At 43.8% G+C, this 16,750-nt stretch overlaps 1 protein-coding gene across 4 annotated transcripts in view; it reads left to right on the top strand.

The window, feature by feature from the left end:
• The window catches only part of LOC147106029 (A disintegrin and metalloproteinase with thrombospondin motifs 20-like), a 109,066-nt gene that overhangs the window by 25,857 nt on the left and 66,459 nt on the right, over positions 1-16,750 (top strand). Inside the window, exons 3-5 of one of the 4 annotated variants that reach the window (XR_015081318.1) lie at positions 11,240-11,405; positions 12,905-13,185; positions 13,382-14,634. Coding sequence is in view for 3 of the 4 variants with exons in the window: in XM_086008709.1 (XP_085864835.1) it covers positions 11,240-11,405; positions 13,382-13,422 (207 nt within the window). In the remaining variant the exon portion in view is untranslated. Of the gene's footprint in view, positions 1-11,239; positions 11,410-12,904; positions 13,186-13,381; positions 14,635-16,750 lie in introns of those variants that run through there. The other 3 variants (XM_086008710.1, XM_086008709.1, XM_086008711.1) reach the window with 3 other exon arrangements.

The following is a 16,750-nucleotide window of genomic DNA, read 5'->3' as shown; positions in this document are numbered from 1 at the left end:
GTTAACTGATCTCAGGTGGGGCAATGGTGGAGGTGCTACATTTTGCCTGGGCTAGGAAGCAGACAATTAGAATCAGTAGGGTTCCCAGAAAGGAAGGACGGGTGGGGAGGAAGCAGTTGAATGGATCGTCTAATTTTTAGTGACAAAGGAGTCTATGAGCTCACACTTGCTGGAGCTGAAGGCGGAATGGTAGGGGAGAGGGGTTTGAGGAGATGGTTGGTAGTGGAGAAAAAAAAGCCAAGGGTTATCGTTGCTCTTCAGGATGATCCTGGAGCGGTGGAGAGTGAGGCCTGATGGTGCTTGATGTGGTCCAGCCAGATCAGGTGATGGATGGCCAAAACAGCTGTCTGCCAGATCTGCTCAAGTCTGTGCCCCTTGGACTTGAGGAAGTGAAAATGAGAACCATACTGGGGGAACAACCAGGATGGGAGAGAGAGTAAGGGTTTTGCTGAGAACAAAAGCATCAAAGTTGGAGGTAAGGAAGTGGTTGAGCAAATTAACAGCTGCAGAAATATTGTGGTTAATGAAGGCCAAAGGCTAGGCAGTCGGGAGTTTGAAAGCGTAGCTGTAAATAATTTGTGGGAGTTTTTTCCAGTGAAGGGCGCAGAACGGAGTGGGGTTGGAGTGGGAGTATGGGTGGTGAGGGATAGTAGGACGTGGTTGGAGATGACCTTGTCAGTGATTGAGACCATAGGAATGAATAGGCCATGGGAGATGGCAAGGTCAAGGGGTAGTCGTGAATATGGCAGATAATAACGTTTATCCCTGTACTTTCTGAAAATAATCTCCTTGTAGTTTTTACATTCTGACATCAGAGCTTAAAGATCAATTTGCAAGTCCCTTGCGTGTTTCCCCTCTGACTTTGTGAAGGCATACTCTGTTCTTTTATATTGCCAAATGTTACCTCACGCACGTACTTAACTGACTACAATGTGACTTTGGCTGTTTTCACAATCAGAGCAAGGGGAGGAAAAGGGAACTCCTGGTGTGTATAGAAATGACAGAGGGTCAGGGTGAAGTATGGGCGTGCATGAAGTCCCTTGGTGGTTTTTATGTTCTCTTGTACCACATAGTGGCATAAAACTAACACAACATCATGCCTTCTCGAACTCACTGCTGGGTGTTTATAATTTTGTGCAGGAAAGTTGGCAATACAAAGGGAATTGAGAACAGGAAAAAGGGCTGTTTTTTGGCTGGATCTCAAATCTCGTAACTCTTGTGTGATTCATTATCATTTTTTTGGTATTGCTGAGGTGGGGGTGGTGCTGGGGATCGGAAGAATAATATTTGTCAATATTTTTTTTAGGCTAGAAAAATAACATCTGCTAACATTATCTGAGCCTCTGATACAGTTGAATTAATATCTGACCAGTGCGGTTATTCAGAGTTTCATTTATCCCAAACACTGCATTACATTTTGAAAGGGGTCTCTGAGGGTGCGGACTTGAAATATATTAGCCATTCTTGTGTAAAGACATTTCTTTTTAACTAAAATATGCTTTAATCTGTTTAAATGCTCCCCTTTAGATTTTCGAGCAGCTTAGCATTGTACTTGATTTGTTTTGCTTGGCTTTCTTAGACAAAGGTATGATTGAGTAATTTAATCTTTAAGTTGTTTCTTGCCAGTTTGACAAAAGCAATGAGGGAGAAAGCAGCACAATGTGCAACTTAGCACTGAGCATAAAGGAATGCGAAGTCATGGTTTGTTTGAAAACCTGCAGTATAATTGGAGTAACTGTACCACTGCCTTTGTACTCTGGCTTGACATATGGGTATGACGATGATGACCATATACCAAGACACCTGGGTGATAGTAGGAGTGGAACCAAAATATTGTGAGACTCAAGTGGCAGGGGTGGAGGATGGAAAGGCTGGTGTCAGTTCTGGTGATATCACCACAAACTTACCTTTTTGAAGTCCGCTGAAGAATTCTTCAGAAAAATGCTGTCCCAACTGTAATTGAAAGGTTGCGGTAACTGATTTTAAGTGGCAGCAAACCAGTTTTCACTTTGTCTGGGGCTTGTGCGACAATGTATTTTATTAAGAGAATTTTAGGATTAAACAATTCAACAGTATGTTCGGAATAAATCTTAGCTTTTTTCCCCCCTTACTGGCCAAAGTGTCTGCATTTATGTGTTTGCAAGGAAGCATGTGTATTGTGTACGAGAACCTGATCTGAAAATCTGCTCTGAATTGAGTTTGATAAAGTTTGAATTTTGCTCAATTCTGATGCTTTCTGTGTTTCTAAAAAAAATCAAATGTGAAGAGGATGATCAAGTGCTCCTGCGTTTGTTTGTGCCATTTTCTGTGGTGACAAATGTAGGTGACCTGTGCTTTTTTTTAATAGAAAGTGATTTTTGAGGATTGGTATTGGTCTTTATTATTCTTTCCTGTTTATATTATGTGTCAGCTGTGGCTCAGTGGTAGCACTCTCACCTCGGAGATTGTGGGTTCAAATCCCACTCCAGAGACTTGAGCACATAATCTAGGCTGACTCATTACTGGGGGAGTGCTGTACTGTCGGAGGTGCTGTCTTTTGGATGTGATGTTAAACCGAGGCTCTCTCTGTAAAAGATCCCACAGTACAACTCGAAGAAGAGCAGGAGAGTTCTCCCTGGTGTACTGGCAACCTACACCTAAAAAAAACAGATGATGTGGTCATTTATCTCCTTACTTAATGGGACCTTGCTGTGCACAAATATGTTGCCACGGTTTTTACATTACAATATTGACTACATTTCAAAAGTGCTTCATTAGCAGTAAAGCACTTTGGGATCAATGTTCCCATTAAGCCGTGCCGCGGTCTGGAGGTCTCGCGCAGGCCAGTCACTAGCTTTAGAATGGAAAAACTGCACTTGCGTGGAAATTTATTTGGGCAGTGCAGCCCGTTAAAGGGGCCATGCACTCAAAAAAAAAAAAAAAAAAAAAAAAAAATAAATAAATAAATAAATAAATAAATAAATAAATAAATAAATAAATTAAAAAAAATAAAGGGAACATTGTGTGGAACGTCCTGAAGTTATGAAAGCAAAAGCAAGTCTTTCTTTTCTTTCTCACGTCCTTCCTTCTCCGCCCCCCCCCCCCCAATCCCCCGTAAGCTGCAAACAGTCTTCCTGCACTTACATTGGGCTTAGGATGTGTTGCTGTGCTAATGCATAGTATCACAGATGGTTAGGGTTCTGATTTGTATTCATATAATATTCCTTGTATAAAGACTTCCCAATTTCTGTCCCACAAGGGGACAGCAGCAACAGTGGTTCAGTACTTCAACAGAATAAGGGGGGGAAATTGCAGGGCACAACGATTTTGCAATAAACCTTAGAGCAGAGTGAAATAGAAGACTGCATCCTTCTTGGAACGATGCAGTAACCCAACAGATTTCTACATGGCTTTCTGACTGAAAATCCATCCTAGAGCAAAACTCTGGGGAAGATTTCCTCTGGTATTCATTGCAGAATCATAAACACGAGTATAAAAGTACATCTGCATCTTTCTTGCATGCTGCAAATGGAGGCACATCTTTCCACAGTATGTCTTCAACTCTGGTTGTATGACACAAATGCATGCTAAACATCTGCTTCATCAACACTGTGTTCCTCTCTTTCACAACCAATTATATTCAGTAAACTTACAGTTGAAAGCCAAAAATAGCAAAACATCACCTTGTGTGACAAAGTGATTGTCATAAATCATTATAATGATGTCTTCTAGGTCACGGGAGATGCCAGTTTTGGAGTATGGTGTGCAGTTGCGGTCATCATATCTCAAAATACATGTGTACAAATTGCCTTGTGCATAAGTTATTTCTAGTTTTTTTTCTAATGAAGATTTTTTTTTTAATCTGTAGAACTAATTTTACAATGTGGCAACTCCCTTTCTAAAGATGCATTTTATAGCTAGAGTTGAACAAGACGCAGTGCGGGAAGATTTCTATTTGTGGTGATAGTGTTTGCTGTATTTTTATTTAGGATTTCACTATCAGCAGCAAATAGAGGAAATTGTCCACCATTGTTTACTTCAAGCACAGATTTTTGTTTTGTTTACATTTGCTTCTTCCGCATCTACATTTTATTAAAAGCTACTGCACTCAATCTGATTGGAATGAATAGGAACCTGGCATTGATGGTGAACTGTAAACTTTCTAACCATCCCATACTTTTAAAATTGTGCTCCATGGCAAATTTTCAGCTTGCTGCTTTGGGGGGTGAGGTTCTATTACATCTGATTACAGCATAGAAACAGGTCATTCACTCCAACCAGTGCTTGTTGGTGTTTATGCTCCACTCGTGCTTCCTCCTGTCTTTCCTCATTTAATTCTCCCGGCATAACCCTCTATTCCCATCTCCCTCATATGCTTGTCTAGCCTCCCTTTAAAGACATCTATACTATTTGCTTCAGCCACTCCCTGTGGTAGCGAGGTCCAAATTTTCACCACTCTCTGGGTGAAGAAGTTTCTTCTGAATTCCCTACCTGATTTCTTGGTGACTATCTTATATTGATGGTCTCTAGTTTTGCTCTTCCCCACAAGTGGAAACACTCTGGGGACGATTTTCCCGCAGGTGCGGGGAATTGTCAGGTTCCCCGAATGTCGGGGTTCTGACACTAACCTAAATGGGTCTGCCACATCGATGCAATTTTCCCTCCATTGGCCAATTCATTTCCAGCATGTGGGGACCCTTGCTAATTGACTATTTCCAGTCAGAAAGCCCCACAGTATGATGTTATCGTTCATGGTGCTTTCAAGGTCCACAGCAAGCATTGCATCCTCTGAAGGTTTCCAAACGAACCATGCAGGATGGCAGAGGAGTCTGCAGCAGCTGTGGCCAGTGCCAGACCCCGAGCTGCCTCCAAATTCGATGAGGCTTCACTGCAGACATTATTGGATGGGGTTAGGGCCCACAGGGAGGTCCTCTTCCTTTGGGCAGGGAGGAAGAGGCCTCCCACTGAGACCAAGACTGCATGGTTGCAGGTGTCAGCAGATATCAACTCGCTGGGAGTCACCAGAAGAACCTTGGCATTACATCTCTAACTCCTTCCTTTACTCCCCCACAGTACCATCCAGAGCCCCCGTCCCCACTGTGAAGGAGGAAGAGGCTGTGCAGCCAGACTCCTCAGAGGAAGCTCCAACCTCTGAGGGCGCAGCGTCAGCAGAAGTAAGCACACCCAGCACCAGCGCAGACACTCACACCTCGGGGGGTCCTTCGGGACATAGAGTAGTGTTGTCACCTGGTGTTTCACAGCTCACAAGTGAGCATCAGCAGATTGTAGAGACGGGGATAGCAGTGGAGAGTCCTCGTCGGAGAGCGCAAGACTCTACCAGCTCAGCTCAGCTGCATGTCGACCCTCTGTCTCTGGGTCCATCTGCAAGAGAAGAGGTGATGGATCTCCATGCACAGATGCAGGAGTCTCTGGCAGGTTTTGTCTCCAGGGTCGCTGCGAGTGTGGAGCGAATTGAGGAGTCCAGAGCGAAGATGAGCTGAGCCTTTGCGTAGTCATTGGCGCATGAACGCATCACCATGGAAAGGTTGGCACCCTCCATGGAGGAGATAAGTCACCAGGGTATGGAAAACATGGTGAGTGTTCATAATAGAATGACATTTCCTGAGGAGCGATGGGCATCTATTGAACAGAGAAACCAGACCTTCATGGAAGTCCTTCTGAGTAGGACTGCCAGTGCAGATACAGGTCCCCATGGCCCCCTGATGCGCAGCAAGGTGCTCTCAAGCCACATCCAAGCGCTGGCCCCTTCTGGCCCGTGCAGCTTCAGGTGAGTGAGCAGCAGCATGACGCTGATGCTGCTGTTCCTGGTTCTGCTGCTGATGCCTCTGCTGTTGGCATTAGAGGATCTCCAAGAAGTTCTATCTCCCGCACTTTTGCCCTCACCCCTGCCCCTCCCTCCCGGAACCATGATAGGGTTCCCCTTGTCCTCACCTTTCACCCCGCCAGCCTCCACATTCAACGGATCATCCTCCGCCATTTCCGCTACCTCCAAAGTGATCCCACCACCAAACGCATCTTCCCCTCCCCTCCCCTTTCAGCATTCCGTAGGGACCACTCCCTCTGAGACACCCTAGTCCACTCCTCTCACCCCCAGCACCCCTTCCCCTTCGCCTGGCACCTTCCCGTGCAAGCACAGGAGATGTAACACCTGCCCCTATACCTCCCCTCTTCCCACTGTCCAGGGCCCCAAACACCCCTTCCAGGTGAAACAGCGATTTACTTGTACTTCTTGCAATCTCGTATACTGTATTCGCTGCTCACAATGCGGTCTCCTCTACATTGGGGAGACTGAACGCAGATTGGGTGACCGCTTTGCGGAACACCTCCGTTCAGTCCGTAAGGGTTACCCCGAGCTTCCGGTCGCCTGTCATTTTAATTCACCGCTCCATTCCCACTCGGACCTCACCATCCTTGGCCTCTTGCATTGTTCCGCGGAAGCTCAACGTAAACTCGAGGAACAGCACCTCATCTTTCGATTAGGCACTTTGCAGCCTTCCGGACTCGATATCGAGTTCAACAATTTCAGTTCATAACCTCGGCCCCCATTACATTTTTACTTTTTTATCCACCCCTTTGCGGTTTCTCCCTTCCCACCCCCCCCCCCCCCCCCCCATTTCCTTTTTTTTTCTCTCTCCCACGTGGCAACTGTCTCTCATTCTGCCAGGACATTTCATAGATACATAGATACATAGAAGATAGGAGCAGGAGTAGGCCATTCGGCCCTTCGTGCCTGCTCCGCCATTTAATGAGATCATGGCTGATCCTTTAATTCAGTATCCCGTCCCCGCCTTCTCTCCGTAACCCTTAACCCCTTTTGCCCGTAGAAATATATCTAATTCCCTCTTAAATATATTTAATGAGCTGGCGTACACTGCCCTCTGTGGCAATGAGTTCCACAGGTTCACCACTCTCTGAGTGAAGAAATTCCCCCTCATCTCTGTCCTAAATGGTTTAGCCCTTATCCTTAAATTATGTCCTCTAGTTCTGTTCTCACCCGCCAAGGGAAACATTCCTTCTGCATCCAGTCTGTCTAGACCTGTCAGAATTTTATACACTTCTATGAGGTCCCCTCTCAATCTTCTAAACTCCAGTGTGTACATCCCTAAACTACATAGTCTCTCCTCATAGGTCATTCCCGCCATTCCTGGTATCAGCCTGGTGAATCGCCGCTGCACCCCCTCCATGGCAAGAACATCCTTCCTCAGATGAGGCGACCAAAACTGTACACAGTACTCGAGGTGTGGTCTCACCAGTGCCCTGTACAGCTGCAGCAAGGTATCCCTGTTCCTGTATTCTAACCCTTTTGCTATGAAGGCCAGCATACCGTTTGCCTTCTTGACCGCCTGTTGCACCTGCATGCTCGCCTTCAGTGACTGGTGTACAAGAACACCCAGGTCTCTCTGTACTTCCCCCTCTCCCAATCTATTGCCATTTAAATAATAATTTGCCCTCCCGTTCCTGCACCCAAGGTGGATAACTTCGCACTTGTCCACATTATAGTGCATCTGCCATTTATCCGCCCAATCGCCCAGTCTGTCCAAATCGCTCTGGAGCTTCCTGGTCTCTTCCTCTGAGCCCACCCCACCTCCTAGTTTAGTGTCGTCTGCAAATTTGGAAATGCTGCATCCGACTCCCTGATCCAGGTCATTAATGTAAATTGTGAACAGCTGGGGGCCCAGGACAGATCCCTGTGGTACCCCACTTGTTACTGCCTGCCATTCAGAAAATGAGCCGTTTATTCCAACACTCTGTTTTCTATCTGACAGCCAGTTCCCTATCCACGCCAAAACTTTCCCCTTTATCCCATGAGCCTCAATTTTCCATGCTAATCTTTTATGTGGGACCTTATCGAAGGCCTTTTGGAAGTCCAGGTACACCACATCTACTGGCTCTCCCCCATCTATTCTACCAGTTACTCCCTCAAAAAATTCCAATAGATTAGTCAAGCACGATTTACCCTTTGTAAATCCATGTTGACTCTGTCCTATCCTGTCCCCATTTGCTAAGTGCTCCGCTATTTCATCCTTAATGATGGACTCCAGCATTTTGCCCACAACTGATGTAAGGCTTACAGGTCTGTAATTACCTGCTTTTTCCCTACCCCCCTTTTTGAATAGTGGGGTAACGTTAGCTACCCTCCAATCCATCGGCACTGTTCCCGAGTCTAATGAATTCTGAAAAATCATCCTTAGTGCATCCGCTATCTCTAGGGCCACCTCCTTCAGTACCCTAGGATGCATGTTATCAGGCCCTGGGGATTTGTCCACCTTCAATCCCTTTAGCTTCCTTAACACCATATCCTTAGAGATATTGATTTGCGTCAGTTCCTCCTTTGCCAATGTCCCTATTTTTCCCGATATCCCAGGGAGGTTTTTTGTGTCTTCCTTCGTAAAGACTGACCCAAAGTATGCATTTAGTTGATCTGCCACCTAATCTGAGCCGTCTTTTGTCTCCACTAGTCCTATCACCATCTCATCTCGTTTTGAATACCTCCTTAATGTCTCTTCACTTCTTTTGTTCTGTCCCAGCCCTACCTTTCGATCTATTTCATTTTCCCTTCCAGTTTTGAAAAAGGGTTAGACCCGAAACGTCGACTCTATTTTTTCTCCATGGATGTTGCCTGGCCTGCTGAGTTTTTTCAGCATTTTCTGTTATTTCGGATTTCCAGCATCTGCAGTATTTTGCTATCGTACCCATGCTTCTGGCAGATGCCTCCGTTGAGGAAGCGCTGAGTGAGGGTGGTGAGAGGGGCTTCCCAGGAGCTCTCACTGGAGAAGTGTGAGAGGGTCCAACCTTCCACAGCTGTGCCTAAGCCATGAACGAGTTGCCCCAAGCCTGAAACAACAAGGTCCTGCAACCTACAAATGCTGTCTGATTAAATCTCTTCTTTCCTGATTGACCTGCAGCTGAAAGTAAGCAAGCCGACATTGTTCACACCAGGTTTCATCAGCGGTGTTCCCACCAGGCGTGTTCTATGTGGGGAAAGGCTGAAAATTGCAAGGGCCCCTTAAAATGGCATTATAGATGCCAATTATTGGTGATTAGGCTCCCGACGACCAGTCCCGCCTGTTGTGGGCGGGACTGATTTGGGTCGCATTGAAATGCCGGGGTTTGAAAGTCGGACGGGGCGGGGAACCAGGCGGGGCGGGGGGGGTTGCGACCCCCCGCCCCCCCTATTTTTGCGATTTTATTTTAATTTTATTTTATTTTTTCTTCGCCCCCCACCCCCCCCCCCCCCCCCCCCCCCCCCGTCCCCGGACACGCCTGAAACCTCGCCTGACGGCTCCAGGAAAATCGACCCCTCTGTGTCTACTCTATCAAAACCTTTCTTAATTTTAAACACCTCTATTAGGTCACCCCTCAGTCTTCTCTTTTCAAGAGAAAAGAGACCCAGCCTGTTCATCCTTTCCTGATGGGTATAACCTCGCATCTCTGGCATCATCCTTGTAAATCTTTTTTGCACCTATATAGTGCCTCTATCATTTTTATAATATGGCAACCAGAATTGTACACGTGAAGTGTGGTCTAACGAAGGTTCGATACAAGTTTAGCATAACTTCTCTACTTTTCAATTCTATCCCTCTAGAAATAAACCGTAGTGCTTGGTTTGCTTTTTTTATGGCCTTGTTAACCTGTGTTACTTTTAGTGATGTGTATTTGTACTCCGAGATCTTTTGCCCTGCTACCCCAGTTAGATTCTTACTTTCCAAGTGATATGTGACCTCTCTCTTTTTCTTACCAAAATATAATACCTCACATTTATCTGTGTTGAAATTAATTTGCCAATTATTTGCCCATTCTGCAGGTTTATTAATGTCCTCCTGTAATTTGTTGCAGTCCTCCTCGGTATTGACTATCCCCCTCAATTTGGTGTCATCCGCAAATTTAGAAATTGTGTTTTTGATTCCATAGTCTAAATCGTTAATATAAATTCTGAACCGCAGCGGTCCCAGCACTGATCCTTGTGGGACCCCACTTTCCACGTTCTGCCATTCTGAATAGCTACCCTTTACCCCTACTCTCTGCTTTCTGTCTTAAAGCCAGCTAGCTATCCATTCTACTACTTGTCCCCTGACTCTGCATTCTCTGACCTTATTCATTAGGCTTTTATGTAGTACCTTATCGAAGGCCTTTTGGAAATCTAGATAAATTACATCTACTGCATGACCCTTGTCTACTCCTCTGTTACCTCTTCAAAGAATTCAATGAGGTTGGTCAAGCAAGACTTTCCCTTTTAAATTCCATGCTTTAAGATGTTTGTTAACCGGTAGTAATCAGCAAATAATAGGATCAATTGGTATATTGAGAACCTTTTGTTAAAGATAGTTAACTGCAAGTTACTTGAGCACTTTAAGCCCAATATCATGTACAATACAAAATTGTCAACAGCTCAAACTTTCCACAGCCTCTCGTCTGCGTTGTACAATGCGTTTGGTGGATTTTTATCTTTGTCAGGGTAAGGGGTATTTAGTGTTTTTCAGGGTGAGGGGTATTTTGTGTTAGTCAGGGTGAGGGGTGATGTAAGAAAATTACTAGGCACTTGGTCTAAGTTTTAAACAAGGCTTTAATCAACTGTTTTTCAACATGGAGATCTAGTTGTGTCCTTCACTAGTTCCTGTTAAAGAATGTCCTGAGCAAGCTGGGCCCATGCCCGAGTATCTATACACTCCCTGGACAGCGCCACCAGCAGGCCGCCCAGTATCATTTCATAAGTCATTTCCACATGAATGACAAGATTCATGTCAAGGGGTATTTAGTGTTAGTCAGGGTGAGGGGTATTTAATGTTAGTCAGGGTGAGGGGTATTTAGTGTTAGCCAGGGTGAGGGGTATTTAGTGTTTTTCAAGGTGCGGGGTGTTCAGTGCTGTGAATGGAACATCATTTTGGCCACAGAGGAGCTTATAATACGAGGGCGGGCACCTGATGTGCTTCAGTGGCAATGATAGAGCTGTAGCCTACACGTCCTATTCTCTGACTCGCGCTCCTGTCAGGTCAGGCTCCGCTCCAGAAGTGCAGCTTTGCTGAGTTTACCCGACACAGCCTTTAACAATTTTGATTTCCGATCGGTCACCATCCCATTGCAGTAAACCTTTTGTGTAAAATGTTGATGTTTCCAGCATGCGTTGTGCTGGAGAAAAATGATTTTGCTTCTTTCTAGCTTAAGCAGATGTATTCACTGTTTTGAATGAACAATGAGTGCAATTTGGTGTTTAAATCCTCATTCTTATTACCTGTGACAGATGGGCACTTTTCAAACACGTGATGGACAATATTTTTTGGAACCTCTCATGAAACCAGATGGAGGGCAATACGAAGATGAGCACAATAAACCCCACCTCATATACCAGCACGAAGCACTGAATAATAATCCCTTGGGGAAAGCTTCTCATCCATGTGCAGCTTTAGGTAGGTGGGAACACTTCACTTTTTTAGGATTCATCAAGTATATTTTGATTTTAAAAATAAATGTGTGTACTTTTTTTTCCTCTCTCCGGTTCTTTTGTACCTGGACAGTGAGGGTTGCCAGGCAACTGTTACCTTTTTGGGTCTGTTACAGGCAAGTCTGGTCCCATCTTCACCCTTCATCCATGTCTGCATCCAGAAGGAATTGTTGAATAGGGATTAGGAGTGGGAACCTAGCCAATATTCCCTTTTCTGACCAGTTGTATTTGCTCTGTTTCTTCCACCTTTCCCAGATGAGATCAGCCACCTGAGCACAGACTGGGGACCTGAGACCTTCTCAGTCTGTATGGCACAGCTACTCACTGCCTTAACCATCTGGTTCATTGGGAATACTTCTACCCCACTTGAAATTTGTTTTACCCAACATCTTTAGGTCTCCTCATCACGCAGAGGCAAGAATAGGCCTGTGCCTCCTACCTATGATATTCTGTGTGTAACAACTGTTTGTAAAGAAACAACTGACCTCTCCTTGGAGCCCTATCTGAATGGCACAACAGGAGTCTGAAACTTCGCGGGTGGATTATTAAGTGTTTGATCCCATTCTGTGCCTTGGCACCAGAAAAAGATTTTTAAAGTTGCAGAAGTTAGTTATCTCCGATACTTTTTCAAGTAATTTGGACGCAAGTTAATTTTCTCTCCAAGGAGAGATCATAAGACCTGTGTTGCATTTGAAAGGCCTTTCAAGTTGTAATCAACCGACGGATTAAACCGAGTAAATACGGATTATTTATGTAGGTTATTTGTTGACTTTGGGCTTAGAATTACATTACCCTGAAAATGCTGAGTTATGGATTTTGATACATATGCTCTTTGACCACAAGCAAACATTTACCTGCAAGACCCGAATTTGTAATCTGAAAAAAGTGTTTGAAACGCATGGCTTTGAAACTACAGGAGAACGTAACTTTTACTTTAATACAAGGACGTTCACATTTTGGTGTTGAAGATTAATAATTTTGCATTAACAAATGTTGTGTTTTAGTTATGACTCTCTCAAACATTCCTCTTTGTGATTGAACACAAGAAAGCTTAGCCCCTTACACAGAGGGGTGGATAAGAAAAAATACCAATGAATGATTGATTGATTGATTGACGCATACATATTTTTGTGGTTATTTTCCAAGTTGGAAACACAAGCATTTTTGATTGCTTTTTAGACACTTTCAAGGGGAAAAAGGTCTAACAATTTTGATTCAACTATATGTAGAAAATCCGGCGCAGGCATGATGGGCCGAATGGCCTCCTTCTGTGCTGTAAGATTCTATGCACCTTTGTGATTAGCAAGGAGTGGCACGTTTGACTCCTGTGAGATACAGTGCAAAGATTCTGACAGTCACACTGATTGAAAATGTGGATGGGAATTCTGAGTGTACTCGGACAACCTAATCCGAGACTTCTGGTGGACGAGGCAATGACTGAAATGTCTGCAATTTTTTTTTGAGATCACCAAGGAACCTCCAACTGCCAGGAAAAGATGAAGACATGGAAAGAGGGGGCCTAATGGTTGAATGCAATCGGAAGTAACTGGCAGGGTACCCTGGAAAAGAATTAATGGCATTGAGTAGGTTGCTAAATAAACAATTGTATTTAATCACTGAGCTGGAGGTACAACTGGAGCAGGATCAAAGACTCTTACATTTTTAAGTGCAGCTAAGGAGAAAGTCCTGCAATCTGTTCTCTCTCGGGCACAGCAGAGTGTGGGAAAATAGTGTAACAAACTCTGGTAAGTGTCTCATTTTTCATATTGTGGAATAATGTTACTTTTTCAAATTCAATAGATACAGTACGTACAAGTGTATGCTATTTGGTATAAACCATGACAGTGTTTATCAATATATAATTCTGTTCATCTGTGAAGGATACAAAAATTACAGAAATGGAAAGATGCCCTCCTAACGTAGTTATTTTCTTCGATTTAGAGAGACATCTGAACCTTCTGATTGAGCCACAAGTCACTTAATTGTAAGCAGCAAGTGTACCAGTAACTCGAATGGCAAGAACCACATTCATCAACAACACTGGTTAACTTCCCTTCTCACAAGCTCAGTGGAATCAACAAAACCAACTGATACAATCAAACCAGCAAAGCCCACTCCGGAGAGAGCAACCCTCCGAGTAGGAAAATGTCACTTCAGCTTTCAGGGCAAGAGTATTCCTGCAGCTACAGTATATTTGCTGTGTGATAGAACACTTCAAGTTCAATGTATCTCAGAATTTTGAAGGATCAGGCTTTGATTTGCATGGGGTGCTGGGCTCCAGTGTCACTCAAACATCATAGTGTCTGTTGCAGATTACTTTGTTGACCCATGGATGGAGCAACATGATATCAGCTTGGAGGGAGAGGGGGTTTGCACATTTCAGAGCAGGATTGCAGCCACCTATAAGGGAAGGTTTACCAAAGCTGAGGGAGGCCAGTCACACGGGTTTCAGTGAGCTTGATAGTCCGATCGGACTATCAGATATGGGATACAGCGGGTACGATGGTGTAGTGGTTATGTTACTGGACCAGTAATTCAGAGGCTGGACTAATAATCCAGAAAACATGAGTTCAAATCCCACTATGGCAGTTTGACTATTTGAATTCAGTTTAAAAAAAACTCTAGAAATAAAAAGCTGGTACCATGAAGCTTGTCAGATTGACGTAAAAACCCAGCTGGTTCACTAATGTCCTTTAGGGAAGGAAACCTGCCTTCATTACACGGTCTGGCCTATATGTGACTCCAGTCCCACACCGATTTTGTCGACTCTTATCTGCCCTCGGAAGTGGCCTAGCAAGTCACTCAGTTGTACCAAACTGGGGTAATGAGGGATAGGAAACAAATGCCGGCCTTGCCAGCGATGCCCACATCCTGAGAATGTTTTTCAATATATACAATGTTGAGGCTCATGCCGGCCAGTAGTTGATGAGCAAAACAAAGATGAACAGCACCACATGGAGTCTCTCTGTGGAAATTACTAGGTGGATGTCCTGATACACAACCAATGCTTCTGTTGTGTCCATTATCAACACCCCAAAAATTTAATATTTTTCCATTGATTATGTCCCCAACTGGAATTACACTGTTCATCAAGGGGCCATCATGATGAGAAGTTGTTCTATGGGCATAATTGGAAAGCTCGCATGGAGCAACACATATTATAAATTTGCAAATAAATAAATTGGTACTTCACATCTCTTATTTGCTTCAGTCATTTTTAAGATCTCTAGAAATCTGCGCCATATGTGCACCGAACAAAGTAAGTGAAGTTATTTCTTTTCATACAGGTTATTCGAACGTTGTGTTCCTATTTACATGGTTGTAAAGTAAGTGTCGATTTATAAAACTTAAGATAAATCTGTTGTGAACCCTATTTGCTAAATGTCACCATGAATAATAACGTACAACAGTAACAAATTGGGACACAATAGGACAGTTAATAAGGTTTGCTAAATAAATACATTTAAATGGCACAGTGGTGGCAGAAACCGTGTGGGTAGGAAGTTAAAATGGAGTGGGTGAAATGCATGCCCTTTTCCACCCCCACCCTGTCCCTTAACAGCTGTCCTTGCAGTTCGTTATCTGAATGCTATGCTTAATAATTGGTATGTTGCAGCATTAATGAGTCATGTGAAACTCGGGGAATTCAGCTGAATCAACATTATGATGCTATGTGCATGGCAAATTACTTAAGTATTTAGGAGCAGGGTCCCTGTCAAGTGACACATACGCGTAGATTTTTAAAGGAGATGCCTATTTCAATACATATGTGATTAGCCATACTCACTTCTTTTGGGAAATTGAGCTAGTGTTAGAATTTCTGCTGCCTTCAAGTATCAAGAACCTGCCATTAAAGCTTTGCTACAATGTGACAATAAACTTTGTGCAATGCCAATCTAATCTTTCCCAGGAGTTTGGAAGGATGCCATGACAATGAAATTCACATTTCCCTTAACTATTGTGCCACAGAAAATGCGTTGGGATTAACTGACAAAATCTTGAGCAGATATCACTGACCGGTCAAATCTCATGCCACTGACCAGACAAAACTCATATCAACTTGGTTGAAAGGAATGAAAAGGAAAATTGGGTGGGGTGTATAACAAGTGACCAATCTGCTACCACCCATTTTATGCCCCAACTGACATTGAAAGTTTTGCCCTTGGAGTTGAGGGCAGTTTCTCAGAGTAGCTGGAAATGGGTAGCTGTCCCACAGGGTTCTATTCTGGGACAGCTTCTCTCCACTGTGTACATCAGTGAGTTGAATATAATTCCATGGGAGCTGGCAGTCTACCGGTAGCTCATCCAAGTGTGAGCCAAAACAGTTGAGTTTTACCATCCTATTCTGCTGTGGTGGACATCACCTGATGGATTTTCCAGCAGAATTAATTTGGTGTCAAAATAAAGCACCTTGGAACATTTTACTACATAAATGCAAGTTGTTGTTATTGGAAATAGAATTACATAGGATATACGGCACAGAAACAGGCCATTCGGCCCAACCAGTCCATGCCGGTGTTTATGCTCCACTCGAGCCTCCTCCCGTCTTTCCTCATCTAAATCTATCAGCATAACCCTCCATTCCCTTCTCTCTCATGCTTGTCCAGCCTCCCCTTAAATGTATCTATACTATTCACTTCAACCACTCCCTGTGGTAGCGAGTTCCACATTCTCACCACTCTCTGGGTAAAGAAGTTCCTTCTGAATTCCCTATTGGATTTCTTGGTGACTATCTTATATTGATTGCTTCCACTTGTGGGGAAGAGCAAAACTTTCTCTCTGTATCCACTCTATCAAAACCTTTCATAATTTTAAAGACCTCTATTCGGTCACCCCTCAGCCTTCTCTTTTTCAAGAGAAAAGAAACCCAGCCTGTTCATCCTTTCCTGATAGGTATACCCTCGCATTTCTGGCATCATCCTTGTAAATCTTTTTTGCACCCTCTCCAGTGCCTCTATATCTTTTATAATAGGCCGACCAGAATTGTACACAGTACTCCAAGTGTGGTCTAACCAAGGTTCAATACAAGTTTAGCATAACTTTTCTCTTTTTCAATTCTATCCCGCTAGAAATAAACCCTAGTGCTTGGTTTGCCTTTTTTATGGCCTTGTTAACCTGCGTTGCTACTTTTAGTGATTTGTGTATTTTGACTCCGAGATCCCTTTGCTCTTCTACCCCACTTAGATTTGTATTTTCCAAGTAATATGTGACCTCCCTATTTTTCTTACCAAAGTGTAATGCCTCACATTGATCTGTGTTGAATTTAATTAGCCAATTATATGCCCATTCTTCAAGTTTATTAATATCTCG

Source organism: Somniosus microcephalus, chromosome 16 (genome assembly GCF_052327205.1).
Source record: "Somniosus microcephalus isolate GS21.2 chromosome 16, FLI_Smic_1.0, whole genome shotgun sequence".
NCBI lineage: Eukaryota > Metazoa > Chordata > Chondrichthyes > Squaliformes > Somniosidae > Somniosus > Somniosus microcephalus.
The sequence above is the reverse complement of the archived record's forward strand: the minus strand, read 5'-3'. Positions and strand labels throughout refer to the sequence as shown.